This window comes from Ambystoma mexicanum, chromosome 9, assembly GCF_040938575.1.
Source record: "Ambystoma mexicanum isolate Mex_15411 chromosome 9, UKY_AmexF1_1, whole genome shotgun sequence".
Lineage (NCBI taxonomy): Eukaryota > Metazoa > Chordata > Amphibia > Caudata > Ambystomatidae > Ambystoma > Ambystoma mexicanum.
The window spans coordinates 440,333,027-440,360,675 of NC_090931.1; the positions used below are offsets into that span (position 1 = coordinate 440,333,027).

At 49.2% G+C, this 27,649-nt stretch overlaps 1 protein-coding gene across 4 annotated transcripts in view; it reads left to right on the forward strand.

The window, feature by feature from the left end:
- Window positions 1-27,649, forward strand: part of POR (cytochrome p450 oxidoreductase) — a 964,880-nt gene that overhangs the window by 808,698 nt on the left and 128,533 nt on the right. For all 4 annotated transcript variants that reach the window (XM_069614934.1, XM_069614935.1, XM_069614933.1 and 1 more), the window contains 2 exons: window positions 13,929-14,078; window positions 15,019-15,286. In XM_069614934.1, the coding sequence (XP_069471035.1) occupies window positions 13,929-14,078; window positions 15,019-15,286 (418 nt within the window). The remainder of the gene's footprint in view (window positions 1-13,928; window positions 14,079-15,018; window positions 15,287-27,649) is intronic.

The following is a 27,649-nucleotide window of genomic DNA, read 5'->3' on the forward strand; positions in this document are numbered from 1 at the left end:
GCTTGTACGGTCGTCTTTTTCTTTCACTCGATCCGCTCTCTCACATCGGGAGCCACCGGTGAGCCGTGCTCCCCTCTTCCTGCAGCAAAGTGGCAGCTTCTGTTTCCCCCAGCTCCAGCTGGGGGGACACGGCTCGGAGCTCTGCAGGTCTTTGGACTCTCTCGCCAACCTCTGCGTCCTTCCCCCCCCCCCTCTCCTGCAGCCGCCAGCATCCTTTTCACCGGCCTCTCCTCTCCAGCCTGCTCCACAGCGACCTGGCTTCTATGCAGCTCTTCCCCTCTCATGTGGGGCACTCCCTTTTATATGCACCTGTAGCCTCTTAAAGGTTTGCAGGTGCAAGTCCTTTGCCTCATTACAATTAACTCTGTTACTGGGACATGCCCGACTTTCAGAATGGTGTTCTACAGTCCTCTTCCTCGTCCTAGTACCAAAGTGCTGTGCATAGGTGGAATTATGCATTCTCCTAGTCGCCTCTTCCTTGTCCCAGTCTTAAAGTGACCTGAATGGGATATATGTAGAATGTGTGTCAGTGGGGAGTAGTGGTAATAACCTATGAATGTTGTCGGAGGGAAGGATATATTTTGACAAGGAAAAGGAGATACCATGCCTCACCTAAAGGCAGCCTTCCTCCTCTCCCCGAGGGTGACCCTCCACCCAGGTGATCCTCCCTCGCATATCCACCCCCAAGTTCGGGATCCAAAAGCGATGGCCCTTTTCTGGCCACCTGGGAGGATGATCCAAGGGGTGTAGATGGGAGGATGCCTTCAGGCTCCTCACATACAGTAAACCGTCTCAAAACAGTAAAGGGACTATAGATAAATGTAAGGCATGTACCTGGTAGTAAACCCTATGTTTTAATCTAAAGGATTCCTACCCAGAGAAGTAAACACATACACATATCTTGGAGTCACCCTTGTTGTGGGGTTTGGGGCGGGGGGGTTTTTGCAGCCATCCCTACATTCACATCAATGGAACACCCCATCTTTTTGCTATGGCTTCAAATCTTTCCTGACTACACTGCTATACTTATCTTGCTTCACTCATCTGTTTTGGGGGCACTGGTCATTCCATATAAATACCAGTGCAGTGGGCATCTGTCCCATTTGCTAAATCCCTTACAGTGGAGTGCTGCAGGGGTGCCATGTATCCCTTTTCGTTTGTAACACTTTGTTAGATTTATTCGTTTGCCCAGGATATGCTGTTGGCAGGGTATACATTTCTATTGTTTTTCTTTTTTTACTGCATGCACCTTTATGCTTTACTGTATAATTAATGCCATTTTAAGAACCATATAGTTAGAATGCCTCTACCAAGCATTATTTTCACCCTGTCCTTTGGCCATTTTGTCTTTTGGCCTTATTCCTGTTTTCAGAGGTAAGCCCTTTACTGTGTCTGGCTTGAGTTTCCAAGGCAAAGTGGCATGAGTGCATACTGGCTGGGTGTGGTGGTTGGGACTGTCTTGTCCCAATCCGGATTCCACTCATGGGATGTCTGTTGCAGGACAGATGTGGGGCAAGAGGCTGTTCATGGTTGAAATTGAATGGTGCCGATCATTGCCATCGGCGAGCTGGTGCAGCCCCTGCTTGAATTTGGGATAAAAGTAGTTATCCTGCAGTTGCTTCCCAGAGATGACCCCTAGAAGGAGCAGCCTGGTGAAGACCAGAAGACTGCAGCTGAAACCATTCAGTATTTCCACTAGCTAAGTTCCAGCAAAACCCTGCTTCTCTGCAATTGTTAGGAAAGATTTTCTTTTTGCACCGCAACCTCTTTAAATTCGACCAACCTACTCTCATATACTTCCACCTTCCTTCCTAACTAGACTGAGCCCCTCCAACAACCCCAACCTCCTCCTAGCAGTTCTAACTATCTCACCTGCTAGTCCCCGGAGATCTGTCATCCATTTGGCCAGGACACAGCCATCGCTATTGGATCCAGTTCCTCGGGATGGACCAGTGGGGGGGTGATCACCTGGATTTTTTTTTGGGGAGGGATAAGGGGTCTTCAGGGAGTGGAGGTGGGACACCGAAGTTGGAGACGCAGTACCTCCTTCCTTGTAACACCCTTTCCCCATCCTATCCTGGATATTTAGAAGCTCTACACCACCCCCTAAACACGTTCACACCGTGACAGACAACAGACTAACATCAGAGCCGTTTACCTGACATGTGCCAACACAAGGGTCAGGCAATTGACAATAATCACACACACCTTACGGCCCTTTACCTTCCCCATAGGGATAACAGGCAGAGCACGAGAGCACACTACGAGCAAGGCCAACTGCACCAGCAAGCAGCTATTCCAGGACGGCTGTTTAAACGGAGAAGAAAGGCGACGAAAGCTGAAAGAACGACCAGGAGGGAAATGCCCTTGCCCTTTTCAAATCAGACACGCAATGCCTCAGAAAAAGGAAACATAAGACCGGGATTTGCAGTGATGTGTGGAGTAACGGATGTCAGCGGTGCACAGGGCCTCCTGCGTTTGATAGCACAGGCAGCGAGGCACACTGGCTACTGTGGTAGTGTCCTCGACTCCAGAAGCAAGACAAGCCAATGGGTTCAGCACAGCCGGTGAGTCAGAGAAATCTGATAGCAAACCGAACTGTGTTCAGCCCAAGGTTGCAATCGGCAACATCTTATGAACGCAAGGAACTTGAGAACAAAGAGCTTGTGTGTGTTTGAACTTTGCAGCTGGCCCTTCTCTGGGCTTTCCCAGGAGTGGTCAGGCGCCGCAGGAGTGCTCATTCGAAGGACTCTGGTTAGCCCCTTTTGTTTTGTGTTGAAACTACAAGTACGTGAGGTGTCAGAGTGGTCCTACAAGGGTTACGTCAAATCCATTGTACAATCGAAAGTCTCTGACCTATTGCCAAGGGAAAAGCTAAGAGAAGTAAGTCCTGCATCGTGATAAAGCAAAGTAAACTGAAATTGGCAAATGTGAATCTGGTTGAGTGATGTTGGCGAATCGGGGTGAAGCATGATCAACCCAAAAATATTGTATTGATATTCAGAGTGAAAGGCTGTTGTGAACACGACAGAGGGAGAGGCCCACGTTGCAAGAAGCATCAGAGCCCGGCGCAGGGAGATCCACAGAGGACGAAGAGAAATCGCCCATGGTGCAAGATCACTGACGGAACCTTTGTTTTGTTGTTTTTGGTCCAGCAGGCCTTTTGAAGCAAGAGACTTAGACTTGGCCCCGGAAGGTTCTGGTATCTTTCAATGGAATTGTGAACCTCATGCTGGAGAGGCCAGGAGTGTGCTGTGCTCAGAAGTCCCGCTTTGTACCCTGCTTAAAACGTGGGGAAGGGAGACCCCAGCCATCCTGACTTATCATTTTGTGAACACTTCTTTCTTTTCTGGTGAACATTACCCCACACTATTTTGTAACTTAGCGGTAAGGATTGGTAATGGTTTTCTTTTGTATAATGCCTTTTTATTTGACAAGACGCCACTAGGACGGCCTTATTTGATGGTCGTAGCTTGCTCCCATCTTAGATTTAGGTTTAGATTAGGTGTTTTTCTCACCCATCGTAGCGTTTCATAAGCACCCTTGAACTGTGATCACTTGTCTCTCTTACTGTTGCTACCATGAGTTCCTTACACTGCCTACTCCAATAACTCTTCAACTTTGTCAATAAACTCCCCCAGAGATATAGTGCCTAGCTCACTCAGGGATAGAGTGCACGACGGACTGACCACCTTCTTGCACTCCCCCGGGGTTATAGTGACCAGCTAACTAAGGTAGATAGTTCCCTGCTCGCTCACCTCTCTCCCGCTCTATAATCTCACTAACTCCGTTCTACACTCGGCTTCTCCATTCTTCTCCTCTTTGCTCCACTCTAGGCTCTACCTCTCGCCAGTTCTCTCCGAACACCATCCAGTCAGCTCGCCTACAAATTAGCTACTGGGTTGTGGGTCTTTTTATAGTATCCAAACCCCACCATCGGGTGGGCTACAAGCTGAGTTTGCAGCTGTGAGTATTCTGAATCCTGGTTGAGTGATTGGTGAATTCTAAATTTTCCAGGTGTGGATACTTTAACTTTGCCTGCACTAACCGAGGTTAGAAAAAGTCAGGAAGCCATTTTTAAATTCAGGGCATCATGTGATAGTGTGTATGCTGCTTTCAATCTCCTGTCTCATTTCTGCAATAGCTTTTTTTTTTTTAAAATTGGATTTTATTAATTTCAAAAGAACATTGAAAGATATAAATCGACAGGAGGGCACATGCCCTCTCTAAATGCTTACATCTCTGAAACTTTCATTTATACGTACCGCCCACCCCCCATTCCTACCCACCAGTCCTTTAATCAGCGGTACAAATTATATGTGAATTTTCAGGCCAAAAACAAACAATTCAAACGTGTGGTGGTCATGGCATCTTTCTCCACAAACTAGACTCTGCTCCTGTCTCTGCCTGGGCCGGGCCGAAATGTCTTAGTTACACGGATGTCACCTCACTCTGTCCCAAATCTTTTGCAAAATTGTTGCCATTCCCCCTCCACATCTGCGCTTCCTCCATAACCTTCTTTGCTCTGATCGGCCGTTTTGCCAGATCCTGGCTTCCTGCTTCTCTGTTTCTGTTGGTACTGTTTCAGGTGGAGTGCATGTTTCTTACCTCTGATGGTAAAGTGCAATTTCTAATTCTCAATACCAGGGAAAGCATAGTTTGACAACTATCTGACCAATCTATTCTCCCTGCTCTTGAGACTTTGAGACTTCACTCTCAATAATCCTAATGACCCTTCTTCCCACAGATCACTAAAACTGCAGATGAAGATTTATTGCATGTATGTGCTTGTGGCTATTCTCTGAGATGGAAGCACCAACCTTTTGGTGACATTAATGATCTAATACCATTTTGATTACCACTGACTGAACGAGGGCACCTTTGCCTTACTCTGTCCCTTTGTTATGCTATACTTATGGTCCCCATGGCAGATTTCACAGGAGCCTTGGTATAAATATCCAAAATGAATGTACTAATTTGTCTTAAACGTTTTGTGCCATGTGCTTGCCTGGCTCCACTTCTACTGTAGATTTACTTTATCTTGTTTCAGGCCCTTGAACCAAATTCCCAGTCTTCTTTCCATAGTGGAATTTACTAAAGTCTATTTCTTACTCTGTGAGTTAACCATCTATCCTCACTTGCAGGTAGCGAGTATGTTTTTAGCACACTTTTCATATATTCACTCACAAAATAGCTCTGGATGCTGGGACAGCACAAGGGCAGTTGTGCACGATGTCAAAACATTGTAAAGTTGTGGTCCACCGATGTTGGCAATGGAGCATAAGAGGTTGTCTGTAAACCGACAGACCTTTCCCAAATTCCTCATTTTCAGGCAATAAAGGTCCCTTGACTGCAATGTTTAAACTAGTTGTTTTTCTGTTTAGAAAATATGAATATTATTTAATCTGGTGTAGACTATGGCAAGTATATATAGTAGTGTGTCTGAGGAAGTGCAGTGTCATGCAACCTGTCTGTGATGTGCTGTGGAGTGTGAGTATGAATGGCACCTGTGTATTGTTTGAATTACCCTAATGAGCAATTAAAATCTGGAGTGTGACAATCCACGTTTCTCCAGCATTGTATCTTTCATGGATTCACATGCTGTGAATATTTCCTGTTATCAGGCTAGGAAACCTCAGTAACTTTAGCTTAGCGTTTTCCTATGGAAAACTTTGACACTTTAGTGTCCTATCATCGTCTTTTTGGGTGCTTTAGCCTACACCAATAGGACGTCTAGTATAAATAGCCCCGCCCCGCGGCTTCACTTCAGATTTTAACCGCCTCCAAACTGTTGGGATCACCTTGTGTTTCTCTTCGTATTCTACACATGCTTTTTGTACTTCGGCCATCATGTCATCTGTGGCCCAGAAGAAATCACTGTTGGCCCTGTGCTACCTGCGTCCTAAAGGTCTTTCAAAGGGGACAGCCATACGGATTGCCTGTATTGTCTATACCCCCATCATTCCTCGGATGCATGTGATATCTGTCAAGGTTTTTCTCAAAACCACTGAAGGACTGCAACCGACGGCTGATTGGTTGGCTGAGCAAGGGCACGTAAACGGCTTCGGAGGTGCGTTTGTCCCAGGGGAGCCAGTCATCGGTCACGGCGAAGGGGTCTATGCACCGTAGAGCGGTGTCCGCTGAACCCCCTTCTAAGAAGCAGTGCACAGACATGCCGATGTCGGCGATGCGGAGAGGTAGCAAGTCCTCTTCATACAGGTCGCATCACTCTAAAGGGGTGAGTGGCTCCTCTCTGGTCAAGTCGGCTCGACAGGACAAGGCGAAGGTGTTCGGTGGTAGGGTGCGAGAAGTCTGGGCAGAAGGCCGCAACGGGGGATAGAGAGAAGTCGAAGTCGAGGGAGTCTTCCCCTTTGAAGCATTCGTCATCTAAGGACCATCATAGGTCGTTTTAGAGCCGGGACTCGTCGAAACACTGTCCTGACTCTTCGAGTAAGAAGGCCGCTTCACCGGAGAAAGCCAGGCCTGTGGAGTCCTCAGTCCCGACGCTGAAGGGTTCGTCGATGGATAGTGCCTCGTCGATGGTGGTGGTGCAGTCTTCGCTTCTGTCATTGATGGTAGTGTCATCGGCTCCGTCTATGGCCGTGACTGTTAGTGGGCCTCAGCCGCTGTCGGCAGCGCAGCTGGAGATGGATGGTTTGTTGCCTGAGGGGGAGCCTTGGCAGTCTGGGGCCGGCTTTGGGACGTTGCTCCTGGTGGACATTCTTCAACAGGACCCAGCTCCGTATTCGGTGTCCTCTGGTCTGGAGGAGGAACAGGAGCCTGTTTTCCAACCATTGGCACTAGGCCTGGAGGAGGCTGGTCCGTCTATGTCGAGTGGGGTTGGGGCTGGGCCGCCCCTTTACCTATTGGTGAATCCTCATTCTCTGCTGTCCATACAGGTGTTAAGTACGCTCCAGTCGTTGTTGGGACAGTTGGATGCACGACTTCCAGTGGCTCCGGTGGTGCGTGGTGTGCCTGTTTGAGGCCCCTCAGCCGAATCTCCCCAGGAATTTGCCTCCGGTGCGGCTGCCATTGCCATTGCCAGTGTGGTTGGGCCTTCACCGAAGTCATCCAGAGGAAATGGAGTTGGTCGATTCAGAGCCGAAGAGCGGGCCTCGTGACACGCTGTCGACTGTGTCCTCGTCGCCCAGGAGAGATGATACCTGGGATACAGACCCAGAGGTGGAACCGCCTAGTAGCCCGGCTCAGCCGTCTCCGCCGGATGATGTTGGGGCATTTCACGCTTTGATGGCGAAGGCATGCCAAGAATTTGGCCTGGCAGCTGAAGAAGAATGAAAGAACTGGTTTTGCTTCGATCATTGGGGAAACGATGGAAGGCGGTCTTCTTGGTCCCCATTTTGGACATGTCTGGCAGGAGAGCCTACGCATGATGCGCCACCCTTTTTCGGAACCTGCTGTGAAGGGGCATCTAGAGAAGAAGTTTAAGGCCCCAGAATCGACACCCAAGTGCCTCATGTCTCAGCCCACGCCAGAGTCAGTTGTTTCGGCGGAGGCCAGTCGGAAGGCGAGAAGCCAGCACAAGTGTGTTACGCCCCCGTACAGTAAGGCCAGAAAACAAGATGTTTTTGGGAATAAAGTCCTCAGAGTAGGCGCTACGACGGTGAAAGCGGCTAATTCCTTGGCCATTATGGCCCGGTATGACAGGGAGATGCGGCACCGGTTGGCCGCACTCTTAGAACATCTCCCGCAGCAACAACGCAAGGAGGCTGTGCTGCTGGTTCGAGAGGGGGAGGAAGCCTCCAACCACAGCATCAACATTGCAGTGGACTTGGCAGAGTCAGGCTTGAAACCAATAAATAATGGTGTTCTCCAGAGGCAGGTCTGGCTGAGCTGCACTGACTTTCATCCTATTTCTATTTTTATATGCTTCTAACGCGCCGAAAGCCCGCAGGCACCTGAGGTCCAGCATAAAGTTGTGGATATGCCTGCGAGGGGGGGAGCAGCTCTTTGGCTAAAAGATCGACGAGGCGCTCAAGGGAATGAAGGAAGGCTCTGAGATGGCAAAATATCTGGGGGTTCTGCAAACAGGCTGTTCTTTTCACACCTTTCGGGCATTTCGAGGGGCCTCTGGTAATGCCAGATTTGCTGCTTCACGCGACAGAGGTTACAGTCGCTCCAGTAACTCTTCCCAAGGCTTCAGGCGCATGTTCCATTCTGCGCAGAAAAGCAGGTACTATCGGGCGCAACGTAAGAAGGGTCCTGCCGCCTCAGCTGCTAAGCGACGGCATTCTAAGTCTCAGCAATGACTGCCATGCGGGCAGTCAACTTGGGGGCAGAGTGTCACAACACGTCGACGAGTGGGAACGCATTACTACGGACTGCTGGGTGCTGGATACGGTACGTCTCGGCCACTCATTGGAGTTTCGATGTCCTCCACTTCCAATTTCACCGGTGAAGGTGGTGCAGCCGCACCTACAAGTCTTGCGGCAGGAGGTAGAACTCATGTTGGTAAAAGGGGTGATAGAACCAGTTCCGGTGTGGAATGGGGCCAGGGGGTGTACTCCCGGTATTTGTCATCAAAAAGCACAATGGAAAGTGGAGGCCTATTCTAGATCTTCTGACGTTGAGCAAAATTCTGCAATGCCTGAAGTTCAAGATGCTTACACTAATAATAACCACTGTAATCCAGGTGGTGCTGCCGGAAGAGTTCCTGGCATCGTTGGATGCCTACTTCCACATCCCAATTTGGCCAAACCATTGCAAGTTCCTTTGCTCTTTGGTCGGGGACGATCATTACCAGTTCTGTGTCCTCCTGTTTGGACTGAAGTCGGCACCCAGGACGTTAAAATGCCTCGCTGCAGTGGCTGCCTTCCTCGAGGGGGGTGGGGGGGTGTGTATCATGTGAACCCGTATCTGGAAGACTGGTCAGTCCAGGGGCTGTCACCGGAAAGAGCGTTGGAGTCTCTCCAGGTGTCCATGTGCCTGTTACAACGGCTGGGGTTCGCCGTCAACTACGCAAAATCCTATCTGACGCCATCCAGTGAGTTGTTTTTTCTCGGTGCTCGATTTCTCAGACAAGGAAATATGGTGAAGCCTTCGGACGAGAGTGGTGAAGTTGCAGTCCAGGGTGGCCGAATGGGGCCAAGGAACTCTGTCCGCAGTTACATGTCACTGCTGGGTTCTATGGCATCCTGCATTCCGCTCATCACGAATTGTCGCCTGTTCATGCGGCCAGTGCAAGAATTTCTCAGACAGGTGGTCGCAAAGTCGGGGGTTTTGATCGGACAAGGTGGTCATCTCCTGGGGGCTGGTGGATGCACTGAAATGGCGGGCTTGCACAACATATCTGGTATGGGGCATGCCCCTGCTGGAACCAGACTTTCAGTTCACGATGGTGACGGATGCTTCCCCAGTGGGTTGGGGGTGGGAGGGGCACCTCGGCCAGTCGCAGGTATAGGGCCTGTGGTCTCGGGAGAAGGCGTTGTTGCACATCAACGTACTGGAGTTGAGAGCGGTGCACTGGGCCCTGAATTCCTTTCTCCCTCGCATCCAGGGCACCGTAGTTAGAGTGTTGACGGACAATACCACCACAGTGTTATATTTGAGAAAGCAGGGGGGCATGCATTCTAAGCCCATGTCCAAAGAGGCTCAGGTGTGGCATTGGGCCATTGCACAGGGAATTCACATTACAACTTCCCATCTGCCGGGGTTCATGAATGTGCAGGGTCTCTTCGAGTATGCATTCCCTCTGTTTCCGCTGTTTCGGAGGACAATCTAGTTGGTGCGCAGGTACCTGTGCAAAGTGATCTTGGTAGCCCCATTCTGGCCCAGGCAGACATGGCTCTCAGATTTTCTTCATCTCACGGTGGAAGAGCCGCTTCGTCTGGGTGCAGAGCAGGATCTGTTGTCACAGGATGACGGTAGAGTGTGGCCTCACGATTCGGCATCTCTCCGCCTACCTGCATGGCTCCTGATCACTCCGAGTTCGGCCATCTAGTTATCTCACAGGAGTGTCGTCGGATCCTGGAGGCGGCAAGGGCGCCTTCCACTAATATCTCTTGAAGTATTAAATCGGCACGATTTTGTGCCTGGTGCGAGCAGCAACCGGACGTGCGGCTTGTGGAAGTTTCACTGCCCCAGATTCTCTCATACTTGCTGCATCTGGCGCGGGAGGGCCTGGCGTTGTCTTCAAAGTACATTTGGCAGCCATTTCCAGATTCGCCAGAAGGCTCCATGCTAGTCCTCTGTTTAGTGACCGATTGGTTAAGCACTTTCTGAAAGGGCTTTTTCTGACGTTTCCCCTGGAGAAAAGGTTTGCTCTGGTATGGAGTCCCAATGTGGTTCTCTACGCTCTCATGAAGCCGCCATTTGAACCCATGTCGACGGAAAGTCGCATTTCTGCTTGTAATCACATCTGCCAGAAGGATTTCAGAGCTTCAGGCGTTGGTCATTGAGATAAGGTTCTCCTGTCTACTAAGCCGCACTTCATACCTAAAGTGCCTTCGGAGTTTCACAAACGCGCTACAATCACCTTGCCCTCGTTCTTCGCTAAGGCGACCACGCTGGCGAAAAGAGCCCTACATTCTCTGGCCAGCAAGAGGGCGCTGAAGTTCTATCTGGCCCGTACTCAGGACTTCAGGAAGTCGAAACAACTGTTTGTGGCTTTTGGTCCCTCCAGCAAGGGTCAATCCATTTCCAAGCAAGGACTTTCCCATTGTGTTTCGTCCACGATTTCATTTTGTCATGGGAAAGCGTGCAAGCCCTTGAGGGGCACTCCTAAGGCCCATTCTACAAGATCCACAGCGTCGTCGTCGGCGTGCCATTTGCCAGGCAGCTTCTTGGGCGGTGCCGCATACCTTCATCAGACACTTCTGTCTGGGACAGCAACATATGCAGGTGGGACGTGCGGTCCTCCAACGCCTGTTTCAATAAGGTAGGCCCGCAGCGTCTGTTTTTTTGTTTGTTTTTTTGTGTACTCTTTATCACTTGCTGGTTCTGTTATCATGCATGTTGTTGGATGTTATCCTTTGTGTTCGTGGTTATGGCCTGGGGGCATGGGGTTGGTTTGCCTGTCATGCACCGTCAGTGGTTGGTCATACTGCTCTGTAATCTATTCACAGCATGTGAATCCATGAAAGATCCAATGCTGGAGAAGGGAGTAGTTTCTTACCTGTAACTCAATTTCTCCATCGTTGGTATCTTTCATGTATTCACATGCGCCCGCCGCTGCCGACCCTGCAGACAAACCTTGGTTTGGGTTTCCTCTACTTTGGAGGTTAAAATCTGAAGGGAAGTTGTGGGGGCGGGTCTGTTTATACTAGCCGTCCTATTAGTGTGGGCTAAAGCACCCAAAAGACGTTGATGGGACACTAAAGTGTCGAAGTTTTCCGTAGGAAAAGGCTAAGCTAAAGTTACCGAGGTTTCCCAGCCTGACGACGGGAAATATTCACAGCATGTGAATCCATGAAAGACACCAACGCTGGAGAAATTGTGTCACAGGTAAGAAACTACTCCCTTCTTATACATGAAATTTAGCTGTGTAGTGCTCAGAGAATAGTGGGCCGAGGATGTTCTATAACTGATCTGTGAAGTTATGAAACTTGAGTATAAATGTCACAATGTGTAATCTGACAGGAAAGTTGTTTGGTCCAGTTGGGTAGTTACAAAAGAGAGGGCACTGGAAGTACAGTGTACAGAGTGAAGCCATGACAGGCTGGTGTATTAACACAAAGAGGGCAACATGCAACTGTATGCGATTTTTGGGAATGCAGTGAGGATTCCCTATACCAGAAGGTCTCAGACAACACAGTGACCAAGGAGTTACAGGGTAAGTATTGAAGACAGAGGGATAGATAGGAGAAACTCACTATCCCTGCCTAGCCCCAATGGGAAAAGTATCCCTAGAGAGCACTGATGGACCGCTTTTCTAAAAGGGACAGGAAAAGAGGATAAAGAGAAATCATTTTTGAAAAAAACATAACAATCAGAGAATTGTTATACTCCTGTCTGTCCCAGGTCACTGGTATCCTACTGGATAGATATGGGCGAGTAAGTAAAAAGAGTCAACCCCTAAGGCAAACAAAGGACAACCTTCTACTTTGGGTACATAATGTTTTACTATCACGTAGAAAGGCTGAACAGTCCTAGGGTAGCTCCAAGTTAAGAACTAGTAGCTCGAACCATCGGCAGGGTGCTATGAAAGAGATGTAACAGGCACTCTGTATCTGGATGAGCTTTTTAGACGAAGACAAACAAATAACGACCCACAACACCTGTCTAGAAGATGCTGAGTATTAGACAGAGTGTGGGAAAGTTAAAAAAACATACAAAGGTTGTTCATGGTGTGGGTAGGTTTGGTTTTGACCTCCACCATGTCGCAACCACTGTCTACCGGTTTCAGTGGTGTAAACTTAAGTGGGACCACTTTCTTCAGGACAGTCTTCTTTAAAACAAAAATACTGGTAATTTTAAGCAATCGATCACCAGTTTTGCCACAGGGTGTATACTTTGCCCTGCTTCTCATTGCCATATGCAGGGAAGTTCAAGAGCAGAACCTATGGACAAAGATAATCCATAGTCACTTCTCAATCACTGCTACAGGCTCAGATGCTTAGAGAATGCAGTATAAGTTATGTATCTCTATATAGTTGAGTGAGGGTGAGACACATCCACATATTACACATTTAGCTCAAATAGTTAAAGGTAGCTCAAATTAAAATGGCACATGTACAAGGCTACCAACATGTCAGTTTTTGTTCTCTTCTATGTAGACGGAAATGTCAGGGTACAATAGATGTAATGGTGTACTGACTTTCCATCTGCCATGCATCAGGTTTTGTAGCAAAATCTGATGAGAGACCGGACAGTTGTCAGCGTTCATTCTGTAAAAAGATCACAATATGGTTACTGTGAAAACCTGGGTTGATGCGAGTCCCCTTCCATCTTTAAACATCATTATGAGTCCAGGAGAAGGGTACTGAATTTGGTATCTAAAAGATCTATATTGATTTTTAGGTGCCTGTTGTCTTCTCAAGGCGACAAATAAGTTATAGGATCAGGCGTAGTGCAAGTAGGGCTGGGACTCCCAACTGGAACTTGGCGATACCCATGGTGATACCATTCTGACCCTTATGGCAATGGTACATAGTCCTGATACGATCGGAGGTCGTCTAATGGGGGTACATTGTAAAACGAATGTAGCACTGCCAAAAACACAATGGTCTATTACGTTTTTTATAGTGACTATTTTGCATCTTAACACGTAGTCGATATTTTGTGGAAACACCTACTTCTGTTTTTTCTTGACCATGAGCGGCGGCAGAGATGTATGTTCAAAGAGAGGGAGGGCAAAATACCACGCACTCGGTCTTACAGTCCCGCAACAAGTACTTACTTGCTTTTAAAGATGAACAGATCACCACGGTATCCGGAGCTGTGTGCACCGGTTTCCGAATGCCGGATGTACATCAAGATCGACGATCACGTGTATCAGTCACGTATTTGCGTGTGACGTACGCGCTGGCATACTCATGGACCCAGAAGAGCTGTCTCGAAATGATATTGCCTAATCGGTCCAAGGTGAACCAGGCAGTATGGTGAATCCACACAGATGTTGCACAAATAACGAAAGTGTAACAGTGTGGCACACCTTCCTTATTAAAACATAGGTAGATCGAGCGTCTATACAACAAATATTATGTCTAGGGATACTTTTCCCCTTGGGACTAGGGACTAGGTAGGGATAGTGAGTTTCTCCTATCTATCCTTCTGTCTTCAATACTTACTCTGTAACTCCTTGGTCACTGTTGTCGTCTGAGACCTTCTGGTATAGGGAATCCTCACTGCATTCCCAAAAATCGCATACAGTTGCGTGTTGTCCTATGGGTCCAGTTGGATGTCAATTGAAATGTATATCCAGAGTTTAAAGTATGTTGACTTTGCACATATTCATTAACCATATTTTGTAGGCTCTGTACCTCAGCTGGGTTGTAGAATCGAGACGAAACATTTTGGCTATCCTTGAGGATGTACCTTCCCTCCGACCTCCTATTGACCATCTCTGCGAGTTGCTGCCACGCCTCCAGGCCCGTTACTACTCCATTGCATCTTCCTCTAAGGTGAGTCAGTCACAGCTGCTTCCTTCATCTGGTTCCAGGCATAGTAGGACCACAATTTTCAGTTTAAACTATTTCGGACATGTTGCACCAGTCAGTTTTTCCTCCTAGATTCAACTGGTGCCTTGATACGGATCTGATCTCCAATCCAACATGCTTGCATGAGTCAGGCTTGGTTTCTCAGGGTAGGTCTTAGTCTGCTCCATGTTGGCCTGAGAGGAACCCTAGAAAAAATGCTATTCTGTACCATTTAGACTGTTCTAAATTACCACAATGCTCCTAACAACATGTTTATTTTGTCCTTAAACCTGTTTGACAAATACAAGTGAGCTTTCCAGCTATTGACTGTGTAACAACATGTTTTGTCCTTAAACCTGTTTCACAAATACAAGTGAGCTTTCCAGCTATTGACTGTGTACAGTCCCACTGCCTTGCGGCTGCGGTCAGGACTGAGAGTTTGTTTTACCTCTGCTCAATCTCATTGCTCTCACTGATGTGTTCAGCTGCATATCTCTGCCACTGTAGATTTGTCCTGTTTCAATGTGGACACAGTAACGGAGATATTGCCAGGTTATAATGATTGTTAGTCTTTCAATATGCCAGTCTAAAGTCTCCTGTGCCACCTTCACAGCAATGGGGTAAAGAAAATAGTGGTTTATTTATCCTTCTTGAAGTTAATCTCATACATAATTAATGTTTGAACCTTGGAAGAAAATGTCTTTAGGAATGGTGTTCACAAAGTGGTCCCTATTCATTGGAACTGATTATATTTGTACTATGTTTTATAGTTAATGTTTTAGTTTTGTGTCTCTTGAATATTTGAATATAATTTGTATATCTGACTATTAAAATGCATTTCAAAGAAGTTTTTACTGGATATTCAATATGTTGCAAACCTATGACCAGGCTCTTTTGACAATTTACTTTTTGTTTTCTGTTTTAGGTCCACTCAAACTCGATCCATATTTGTGCTGTGGTGGTGGAGTACGAGGCTAAATGTGGCCGTACAAACAAAGGGGTTGCCACAAATTGGTTGAAGAACAAGTTGACTTGTGACAATGGACACAAATCCACGGTGCCCATGTATGTTCGCAAGTCACAATTCCGTTTGCCATTTAAATCCAGTACGCCTGTTATCATGATTGGGCCTGGCACTGGGATTGCCCCCTTTGTGGGCTTCATTCAGGAGCGGGCCTGGCTCAAGCAACAAGGTAAGGCACCGCAGCAGTGCAGCTTAACATGCGATTCCCCAGGCACAGTTTTCATTGAGTAAGTAGATAGACGATCTGAGAAGTTTCTCATAGTCATCAGAGAATGCCGGCTTTAAGTAGCTCTATCCTTGCCCTTAACATGCTGCCTTATACAATTCTTCCATGAGCATCTGTAATAAAACAGAGACAACACTTTGCAAACAGGTCAGACGAGGTAATACTGTTACCAAACCTCCTTTCCTCTATAACCCAGTTACACCAAGTATTTCCTGGCCTCATAGCACTACATTTATTCACTGCAAAGCGATTATTAAACATAGGTAATCCTAGAGAAATTATCTACATTTTCTTTCAGGAAGATCTAAGTAAATCCTACCATATCTCTATAAGCAAAGTGCAGACAATTCGACCTTGCACGTTACTGTATGCACTGTTACGAGTGATTTTCAGAATCCATGCTTTTGTGTTGCTTTAAGAGTCCAACCTAGTGGATAAGCAGTTTTTGTTTTTTTTTTGCACTTAGTCTGATCTCCTTTTGGGCACATATGATTAGCAGTAAGACTTATTTATAGGAGATCAATATTTTGATATATAGTTAACACAGAAATTATCATGGAATAGAGGTATATATATTTCTGATGCTTGTGAATCTGTTTAGAATTACATGCTGTGCATATAGTCCGACATCTAGTGGTAATCGCGGAGTATTGCATCTTTCTTTCGAAGATCGAAAGGGGATAGCGACATTGGCATGACTGTAGAACTATCCCTAACGTGACGTGTAGTGTACCCAAAATCCCTCATGCAACGACGTCCCTCAGATAGCTTTTTTTCTGCCCAACTAGTTGGTCGCCTTATGCAGAGCTCGCAAGAGTTAATATTGCTGAATATTGTTACTTTGTCACACAACCTATGGTCGTCTAGTCTCCCGCCTACTTCTTTTCGACGACTGCTTTGTGGTCTTCCTGCCACCGAAAACATCCACTACTGTTCAGGGACTGGTGTACTGATCGACATCTGTCGACCACGTGACCTCGGCCCTCCGGCCAGGCCCTTACAGTAGGGAGAGTAGGACCCTGGGTTTATTCTTTTTCAAGAATGCATTTCCTTTTCCCCCTCTCTTTCCCTATTTGGTCTGGCTGCCGTCTCCCTCTGATGTGGAGAGGACGCCCTTTAAATTTTGTCCGTCGTGTAATGGCAAATTCCCTTTTGAAAGACACTCATCGCCGTTGCAATAGGTGTATAGCTCGAGACCATGACCAGCGTTCTTGTAGGTCCTGCAAGCTCATTCGTCCCAAGACATTAAAGGAAAGGCGGACAAAAAAGTGGGCAGCCTACGCGATGCAGGCCAAAAGCCATTCCCCCGTTGCCACCATTGCTTTGGATGACGAGAAATCCATCAGCAGTCATGCTCCGAACTGGAAGCCATATACCTTTCGGCTGAACCCTCAGTTTCCCAGATGCCCATCCCCGACAGACAGGCCACTAGCTCTGTTATGGGGAGCTCAAACCCCGGCGACCAGGGCACACACACGCCACCTAAATTCGAACACACAACCCCTAATGCCTCCTCGACGGACACGTCGAAGAAGAGTGTAACGCCAACAGGCCCGCTGAAAACTTTGACAGCGACTTCTGAACCTTGCCTGTTCAGTGCCCTCCCCGCAACAGTGTTCTCGGCATGCGACTGACCTTTCCTCTCACAAGGGCGTCCTCACCTCCCCTCCCTCCAAAAAACACGGTCGCCGACACGCCGTCCAAGGGCACGCAAGCTCCTAAGGCTTCGGCGGAGTAGTCAACCGCGACTCGCCAGTAGGCGCGTCGAAACCTGGTATTCAGCCGCCGAAAATACGCAAGAGTCTCGTGGCTATTATTTCGGCAACAGGTGAACACAGGGGCATCCGCTCTCGTCGAGAGGAGTATTCTGAAGCCTCTCAAAGGCTTTTTCAGGAAAGTCTTCCCCTTTTGACCAGCCCTTTCCACCTCCAGACCCTTCTGCATGTTCCCTGTGGACTAGGCAGAGATTTGAGAATTATATTGACAACATGGACCAATTTATAGATTTAGACCTAGGGAAGAAGACTCCTGCCCCATTACATAAAAATTGCAGAAGCTTCCAATTCCTACACAAGTCCACCAAGAGGAGGTCTTTGATTGCTCAGAATAGAAGGATACATATGAGGACAATCTTTTTGATCAAGACACAGCTGGCATGGACCCGGACTGGGATCAGGATCATCCAGCAGATCAGGGGCCTTGGCTTTCACACACACATACCGCTGACCCGGACATTTGTCTAGATCCATCTTCTTCACCTCAACAAAGGCCGTTGTCACCTGTGGATGACCAAATGTTATTTAATGCCATTCTGAAGAGAGCCGCAGATCATTTTGAGATTGCTACACATGAGGCAGTCCCTTATTCTGACTTTGTTGAAAATATTCTCAAGGAGAAGCCTCCCCACTAGTCAGGCTATTCCACTACTTAATTCAATAAACACATGGCTCCTTCTTTATTGTCACCATCCCTCACAAGGGCAGTCAACCCTCGGGTTGAAAAATTGTTCCGCCCCTCTCCATATGACCCTATGTATATAAGAGGTCATGCCACACCGGACTCCCTGGTTGTTACAACCACTAGAAAGAGGGCAAGGGTTCTACTGTTTACATTGGAATCTCCCCCAGATGAAGATTGCAAAAAACGTTATGCCCTAGGGAAACTTATTACTACATCTGCGGCCTATTCTACCAGAATAGCTAATAATACACCTCTCCTTGCTAGTTACAGCGGCGTCCAATAGGGCCTGCTCCAGGAAGGCCTTCAAGAGGTTCCAAAGCCTGCACGATCACGCCTGCTGGCGTTTGTGACTGAGGGCAGACAGGGGACCCATAATATATTCAAGAAACTCTGGACGCTGCTGAGACGGCTGGAAGAATTCTATCCCAGGGGACACTACTTAAGAGACACGCCTGGCTTAAGAACTCAGGCTTCACACCAGAGACTTCGGCCTCTCTGATTAATAAACCTGTCATAGACTCCAACTTATTTGGCAAGGCTGCCCCTGACGCCCTTAAGACTGCTAAGAAAGAGCATGAGACACTGAAATCACTCAGCCAGATCACAGTCTAGCCCTTCCACCAGTGCGGAGGCTCAAATTCTCGCTGTTCCTTTCGTGGACAATCTTTCTCCCGGTCTCCCCATGGATAATATCGCTCTTGAAGTACCCCATGGTCCTCCGGCCAAGGCTCATCCGGCAACAGCCAGTACCAGCAGAGAGGTCAACGTAGAGGCAGGAACTCTACTCCAAGATGCTTCCCGGCCTCCACTGCAAAGTGACTCGCCGGTTCGGGTCCCCACCCAGGCCTCCCCGGTCGGGGGTCGTTTGTCATTCATTCATGCCTGGGAGGGCATCACATCAGACCATTGGGTGTTAAAGACCGTTACCCACGGCTATTGATTCGAGTTCCCTGGGCCATCTAGATACTATCCACCAAAGAGCCAACGCCTATTGCCAACACACCTGCACATCCAGCTGGAAGAGATGAAGATCCTTCTGGAAAAGGGGACTGTAGAAGTCGTCCCCTTTCACCAGGTAAACAAGGGTATTTATTCAGTGTACTTCCTTGTATCCAAAAAGGATCTCACCATGCGCCCTGTGTTAGACCTGCGCCAAGCAAACAAATATGTCAAGCCCCAAAAATTCAGAATGACATTTCAGGAGGTAATCTCGTTGCTGCTGCAGGGGGATTGCGTGGCAACATTGGATTTGAAAGATGCATACTTTCATATTTTAATGTTGCCAGTGCACAGAAAGTACCTAAGGTTCATGATAGAGGACACCCACTGTCAGTTCAAGGTTCTTCGCTTCGGTATTGCCTCAGCTCCACGGATGTTCACTAAGGTACTGGCGGTAGTAGCTCCTCACCTGCACACCTAGTCCATCCCAGTTTAACCTTACCTCGACGACGGGCTCAAAACGGGATTTGTATGGAAAATGCATAACAAATACCCAGAAGATGGTAGATCTCCTCTTCAGCCTAGGGTTCTTGATCAACGAGAAAAAGTCCAGTCTAGACCCCAGCCAAGTCAAACCGTTTTTGGGGTCTCTAACTCAGTCCAAAGACGCACTCTTCTTTCCTTCCGAGAGGGTTCAAAACATGCTGTTCCAGATCCCTCACTATGTAGCCAGTCACGAGGTGACCGTTCGCAAAGCCATGCAACCGTTGGCCTCCTGCATCTACCTATTGCCACACGTTCGCCTGCGCATGCGCCGCATGCAACAGAGGCTCTGGAGCCAATGGTGTCAGGCCAGCGGACAATGGGACAATCTAGTTGTTGTCTCAGCAGCCCTTGTTCAATCTCTTCAGTGGCGTCAGGGGAAAACCTTCACCCCCCCTGCAGTAGAAGCCACTCTCACCAGACGCATCTCCGATGGGGTGGGCCCTCACCTCCTCCATCAGATGGCGCACAGCGTGTGGTTCCAAACTCACCTCCAGGGGAGACGGTTCTAGTCCTTACGGACAGTACTACGGCCATCGATTACTCAAACAAGGAGGCACTCACTTGCTAGGGCTTTTCCAAACTGTCACAGAGCATATGGAAATGGGCTCTCAAACACAAGATGTTCCTCCTGTCAAAACACATTCCAGAATAACTAAATCGTCTGACTGACGTACTCGGAGACTTCCCCCTACCCGTAGAGTACGAGTGGCGACTACATAAGGACATTGTACTCGACGTCTTTGCAGACTGGGGCTTCCCAGAGATCGACTTGTTCGCAACTCTGGAGAATGCCCAGATTACGCCTCCAGGTACCCTCAGAACTGCTCCAAGGGGAACGGGATCTGGATAACATGGTCAGGGAAATTTGTCTACACTTTTCGCACCCCAATTCCCCTGCTCAACAAAATAGTGCACAATATGCACCAAGAGCCAGTAAGGATGATTCTGGTGGCCCGATGTGGTCCCGCCAGCCTTGGTTCTCCCATCTCATGACAATGTCAGTCTCCTCTCCCAGGAAGCTGCCATGCCCATACAACATGTTGTCTCAAGACCAGGGGGAAACACTACATCCATGCCCTCAAACATTCAACTTAGTCTGGCTCCTGAGGTCAGAGTTCGGGCACCTCCACTCCGTCAAAGATGTATGGACATACTCTGGGAAGCACGGTAACCTAACACCAGGCATTGCTACTCCAGCAAATGGAAACGCGTTGTCGTCTGGTGTAATGGCAAAGGTATCAATCCTATTGAATGCACAAAGACATGTTGTCCTATACCTAACCCACCTGTTCGATTCAGGTTTGGTTTTCAATTCCCTTAAGGTCCGCTTAGCTGCACTTTCAGCATACACCACGTCCCAAAATAAAGTTTTGTGGTGGAAAATTCCAGTAATTAAAGTATTTATATAAGGGGTAGAAGGCTTCATCCCCTTATTTCCAACCCAGCTCCCGGATGGGATCTGAATGTTGTATTTACCAGACTAATGGGGCCTCCCTTGGAAACAATGTAAAAGGTTATCCTTAAAGCACTCCCCTACAAGACTGCCTTCCTATGGCGATCACCTCCATATGGAGAGTTGGTGAACTGCAAACCCTTTCAGTTAAGGACCCATTCGTCACAATTCACAAAGATAAGGTGTTCCTGCGCACTCACACACAATTTGTGCCTACATTTATTTCAAAGTTCCATGTAAACCAATCGAAAGACCTACCCACCTTTTCCCAGAACCCCACTAACGTGGCAGAAAGAAGCCTCCAAACACTAATGTGAGTAGAGCGGTTATCTATTATCTGGAGAAGACAAAGCCACTAAGAAAAACAAACCATTTTTTTTTGTTTCAGTGGCAGCTGGTAGAGAAGTGGACCCTGTCTCTAAATCAGCTATTTCAAAATGGATCGTAAACTGTGTCACGCTGTGCTACACTCTTCCTAAGATATCTGCCCTTCACGCCTAGAGCACACTACTCTGGGTACAGGGGCTACCATAGCATTAATTGCAAATGTTCCTCTTGAGTCCATTTGTAAAGTGGCAACCTGGAGTTCTGTACACATCTTTACACAACACTACTGCCTAGATACACATTCTAGGTCTGATTCTCAGGTGGGACGAGCGGTGCAAAGACATCTCTTTGCTACTGTTCCTACAGACATCCCAGCACCATCTCTGGGTACTGCTCACCAGTCCATGCACGGCATGTGATTCTAAGCAGATTAACAAGCATCAGAAGACATGCACCCACTCTTCCTTCCCTTGTCGAGTAGAAGGAACATAGACATCTTACACCTACTCTCTTCTGTACTTGCTCACATGGACTATAAGGCTCCCTCACGGCAGAAAAAACACAACCACAGGCACCTCGACACGTGAGGGATTTTGGGTACACTACAGGTCATGTTAGGGATAGTGTTAGTCACGCCCATCTTGACGTCCTCTTTCGATCTTTGAAAGACAGATGCAATACTCCGCGATTACCACTAGATGATGGACTATATGCACAGCATGTGAATCTAAGCAGATACAATCATCAGAAATTCTATTACGGTTAGTAATGAATGTCATATATATTTCTAAGGCTTGTGGATTCTGAATAGATCACATGCTATGCATAGGCCGACATCTTGTGGAAGCTGCAGAGTATTGCAGTTTTTGTTTTCGAAACTCAAAAAGAGACATAAAAATGTTATTTTACATATTACACGCACAGGCATCTACACATAAATGTACACACTAGATAGCCCCAAAAGGTGGGACTAAACAACACACAACAATTACACAGTAATGAAACACTGATGCACAGAAAATACCACAACATGCCTAACTTGAAGTACCCCCCCCTACAATTAAGGTCGTCTTAAGCAGTCTTTGCCTAGCCATTTTAGTACAGTTCCAGTGTTAAGAATCCGTTCACAGGTAAGTACCTGTAGGGGTTTAGGAAGTCAGTCCCACTCGAAAAAGACTTGGCCTAAAACAGCTTTGTTTTTTTAAAGTTAAAAGCACACTTTTGTGAAAAAAAATTGTTTATCAAGGATTAGGGGATCACTCCCAATTCCTACATGGTCCGGGGCCCCCAGGGAGGGTTTCTTGACCATGACTTCACTGCCCACTATCGAGTAATGTTTAAGTCAGGGATTGGGCTATATATGCACTGAATCGAGGGGGGCACCAAAAGTGGAAGTACACTTGGGCTTCGGACTCAGATTCTCAAAACTACCACTATGGGTAAGTAGGAATCTCTGGGGACAACTATGCACATCTCTGGTGTGGTTGATCGTGGTTCAGAGGATGGTGCAGGTGTTGGGTTTGGGTCAGGCTAGTGGGAGTTCCAATCTCCTGAAGAAGACATTGTTCCAGAGATTCACCAGCAAGATAGGACAAACCGCTTTTCGAGGGGATTGGGTCCTCCGACGTATTCCATATCTATGACATGTAATCACCACAGCTGTGCTGCTTCGGAAACTTTTTTCGGCGTCTGCGTCCTGCGTCGATGACGTTGATGCGCCGTCGTCGAGGACCTCCTCCGACGTCATCCGATGTGATAAGTAGGACGCACGATGCCCGTAGCCTCAGTTCCATTTTTTCCGCGAACGTGTTGCTTCGTGAATCTCGGTTAACGCCTCGACTCTTTGGAGTTCTGTTCTTCTCGGTTCTTCGAACCTGTTCGTTTTTGTGAAAATCCTTTGTGTGAAGATGTCTTCTACTTCCTCTTCGACCCCGCGTCCGGGCTTCAAGAAGTGTGGGGAGTGTGGGTCCAAGATGTTGGTGACGGACTCGCACGACGCCTGCCTCTGGTGCCTCAGGGAGGCCCACGACACGGATGACTGTATCGACTGCCAGTCGCTCACGTCCAAGGCCTTACGCGAACGTAAGAAGAAGTTGTCGGTAGGTCGGGTGTCCAAGCCCCGGAAGTCGAAGTCTGCGGGGCTTTCGACGGATGATTCGAGGGGTGACTCTCCGCGTCATCGTCGGAAGTCTCGTGGGTCTCCTTCTAGGAGTCGGTCTCGCCACTCCTCAGCCTCTTCGAGGCATTCTCGAAAGCGCCGACACCGGTCGTCTTCCAGGTCCTCTTCGGAGGACTCTGCCCGGCACGTCGCTTACCCCACCAGCCGTGCGACGCCGGAGGAATGGGCTTCCTTCGGGAAGAAAATGCTGGCGATTCTTGAGTCGCAGGGTACTAAGCCGTCCGCGCCCCCGAGTGGGGTCGGTCGTGAGAGGTCGAGAGACACCGCTCGCAAGAGTGGTCGGCACGAGTCACGGGAGAGGTCCCGTTCGGACAAGGAGACTCGTTCTCGACGTACCCGTTCCAGGTCCCGATCCTCGACGCGTTCGAGACCGGGTGCACCTGTGAGGTCTTCGAGGAAGACATCGACGTCTGAGGCGTTGAGGGTGTCGACAGGCTTTCTCGAGGCTCCGGCTTCGAGGAAGTCGTCGAAGCCGTCGACGCTCAGGTCGTCGAAGGACACGCTCGGGGCTCCGGCTTCGAGGGCTGTGTCGACGCTGCCGATGCTGGCGGCGCTGCATCTGACGTCGACGCCGATCCTCTCGGCGCCGATACCTGTTCTCTCGACGCCGATTTGCTCGACGCCATCGGAGGTACCCCGTGGCACGGGGGAACCCCCTAGGAAGGCTCTGGTTAAGAGCAAGCACTCTCGTGGGCCTTCTTTTTGCCACCTGGAATATATTTCAGAGGCGGATGAGGATTCTGATGGCCTGGTTCCTAGTCAGGTTCCAGATGAAATTGTCTCGGGCCATAGTCAGTTTGACGATTTGAGGCAGTCACTGCATGATGCCAGTGGACTGGACACCTCTCCGGAGGTGGAGTTTTGTAGGCCTGAGCCTGGCTCTCATGCCGATTCCTCGTACCGGCGCCTTATGGCTAGGGTTTCTGAGTACTTGGGATGGTCTGCTCCCCCAGGGGAGTTTGTGCAGGATGATCTAACGGACATCCTTGATGTTGGTCCCCCAACTGACCCGGTACTGCCGTTCCATATGGCTTTACAGAGAAGGGTGGCGGCGGCTTGGACTGCTCCGGAGAGCCTCCCGGCGGTGGGCAGATCCTTGTCGCGAAAATACCGTCCAGCCAGTAGCGACCCCTGCTACTTGACCAGGCACCCCACTCCGGAGAGTTTGGTGGTGCAGGCGGCCACGGCCCCGGCAAAGCAGGCGTCATACCCTACCATCCCTCCTGATAGGGATGACAAACATTTTGATGGCTGGGCGAAGAAAGTGTTTTCTTCTGGTGGTATGGCGCTTCAGGCGGCCAACTCCATTTGTGCCTTGTCTCGTTTCACACACACTCTGTGGAACTGTGTTGCGTTAGCGGCTGAACATATTCCCGAAGGGGACGAATGGGATGGTTTCCTTGCTATGTTCCAGGATGGTAAGGATGCCATGTGTGAGTCCGTTCAGTCGGGTTTGGATTTAGCGGAATGCGTCAGTAGGTCCATGGCGGCGAGCACCGTGATACACAGGTTTGCGTGGTTGCAGAAGTCGGGGTTTGCTCCTGATGTGCAGTCCCGGCTCCTCAACATGCCCTTTGACGGTGAACACCTTTTTGGCTGCAAGGCTGACGAGAGCCTTGAGAGGTTGCAGACCTCAAAAGCTGCAGCGAAGTTGTTGGGCGCTGCAGTTCGCCAACCTCCGCCTTTTCGTCCTAGGGGACAGCAGTGGAGGGATGGTTCCTTTCGCTATTACTCGTCCTTCAGTAAAGCGAGAGGAGCTGGCAGTCAAAGAGGCCAACGCAGGGGTACCAGAGGTGGACGACAGGGTACCCATGGTGCCATGTCCCATGGTTCGCCGGTTGGGGGAAGGCTGGCGCAGCATCTTGTAGAGTGGCACGCCATTACTTCAGATGTGTGGGTTCTGGAGATCATAACCCACGGAACAAGGGATGGTATTCCCCTTATTTTTTGATTTCGAAGAAAGACGGGGGATTGAGACCCATCATGGACTTGCGCGGTTTGAACAAACTCCTCAGGAAGGACAAGTTCAAGATGGTTACTCTCAAGTCCTCCAGACCCTTCAGCTTCAGGACTGGTTGGTGCCTCTCGACCTCAAGGATGCTTACTTCCATGTGCCGATCCATCCCAAGCACAAGAAGTACCTGAGGTTCACGGTTGGCGACTCGCACTTTCAGTTTCGGGTCCTGCCGTTCGGATTGACCTCCGCCCCAAGGGTTTTCACCAAGCTCATGGTGGTGGTGGCAGCGCATCTCAGGCAAGTGGGGATTCACATCTACCCCTACCTGGACGATTGGTTGATCAGGGGGAGCTCTCCCGAGCAAGTCCTGGATCATCTGTCCGTCACCTGCCACTCCCTTCACAGGCTGGGCTTCTCCCTCAATTTAAAGAAGTCCCATTTGACGCCAACACAGCGGCTCCAGTACATCGGAGCAGTGCTCGACTCTTCCCTGGGGCAGTGTTTTCCTCCCCAGGTGAGGGCTCTTCACATTCAGCAGATGGTGCACAAGTTTCAGCATGCCCAGACGCTCCCAGCGTTCGAGTTCTTGAGGTTGCTCGGCCTCATGGCATCCTGCATTCTTCTGGTGCCAGAGGCTCGCCTGCGGATGAGATCTTTGCAGTGGGCACTCAAGACGCAATGGTCGCAGTTCTCCGGCAGGATGTCGGACCCGGTTCAGGTGCCACCCTCGGTCGCCCGGGACGTTCTGTGGTGGGCCGTCGAAGGCAACTTGATGAAGGGGGCTCCATTTTGGCTTCCCTGGCCGGAGGTGACGATCGTGACGGATGCATCCCTCACGGGATGGGGAGCTCATGCCAACGGGCTGACAGTCAGCGGTCGTTGGTCTCCGTCGGAGTCCAGACTCCATATCAATCTGTTGGAGCTGAGGGCCGTCAGGCTAGCCCTGAAGGCTTTTCTGCCGACTGTGCAAGGAAAGAGTGTCCTGATCCTGACGGACAACACAGTGGCCATGCACTACCTCAACAAAAAGGGGGGGGGGCAGGGTCACCTCATCTATGCAGGGAGGCGATGCAGCTCGAGTTCTGGGCCATCCAGCAGGAAGTTTCGATCTCGGCAGTTCATCTGGCCGGAGACGTGACGGCGGACGCTCTGAGCAGGCAGAGCGCGATCTCTCACGAGTGGGAGTTGGCTCAGGAGATTCTCCTGGAGATCTTCGCCCTTTGGGGGACCCCTCAAGTGGATCTCTTCGCCTCCAGTGTCAACCGGAAGTGCGAAAGGTTTTGCTCGCGGGAATTTCCTCCAAAAGGAGCCTTAGGAGACGCGTTCGTGGTGGAGTGGTCATTCCCGCTGCTGTACACGTTTCCTCCAGTCCCCGTCATCCCGCAAGTGCTGCGGAGGTTACGGAAGTTCGGTTCCCGGATGATCCTCATTGCTCCGGCGTGGGCTCGGAGGACGTGGTACCCGGACCTTCTCAACTTGTCCATCTGCCCTCCATGTCGTCTTCCCTACCGAGACGATCTGCTCTCACGGGAGGGGGGGGTCAGGTTCTTCATCCAGAGGTCAGATCCCTCAACCTTCACGCTTGGCTTCTGAAAGGTTGAGGTATAAGGATTGGGACCTCCCTGAAGACGTGATGGAGGTGTTGCTTTCGGCCCGAAGGCCGGCAACAAAGTCTCTGTACCGTTGGCGTAAGTTCTGCGACTGGTGCAGAGTTCAGAATGTGGATCCTTTTGCATGTGGCATCCCCATGGTTCTGTCCTTTTTACTTTTTTTGGCCCACGGGGGCTTGCAAGTGGGTACCATTAAAGGTTACCTGGCGGCGCTGTCCATCTTTAAGCGCTCGTCTGAAGAGTGTTCTTACTTTAAAATCCCTTTGATTTCACAGTTTCTGAAAGGGCTCACTAATGTGTTCCCTCCGTCACCTTTCCTGGTGCCTGGTTGGGATTTAAACCTTGTTCTTAAGTTTCTTATGGATGCTCCGTTTGAGCCTTTACATTCTTGCCCTTTGAGGCTGTTAACTCTGAAAACTGTGTTTTTAGTTGCGGTTACTTCCGCTCAGAGTGAGTGAGTTACAGGCACTTTCAGTTAAGCCACCCTTCACTGTATTTCACAGGGACAGGGTTGTCCTTAGAGTTCGTCCTTCTTTTCTTCCGAAGGTAGTGACGGAATTTCATTTGGCCCAGAAGGTTGTTCCTCCGGCATTCTATCCTCCTCCGCATCCTGGTAAGGAAGAGGAGAGGCTCCATAGGCTTGATCCTAGGAGAGCTTTAAGCTTTTATGTTTCACGCATTTCCCGGGTCAGAGTGGACGATCAACTCTTTATTGGTTACGCTGGAAAGCGTTTGGGGCAAGCTGTGACGAAACAGACTTTGTCTCGCTGGATTATTTTGGCCATCTCGGAGTGTTACCGCTTGCCGGGTAAGGACCCACTGGCTGGCTTGCGGG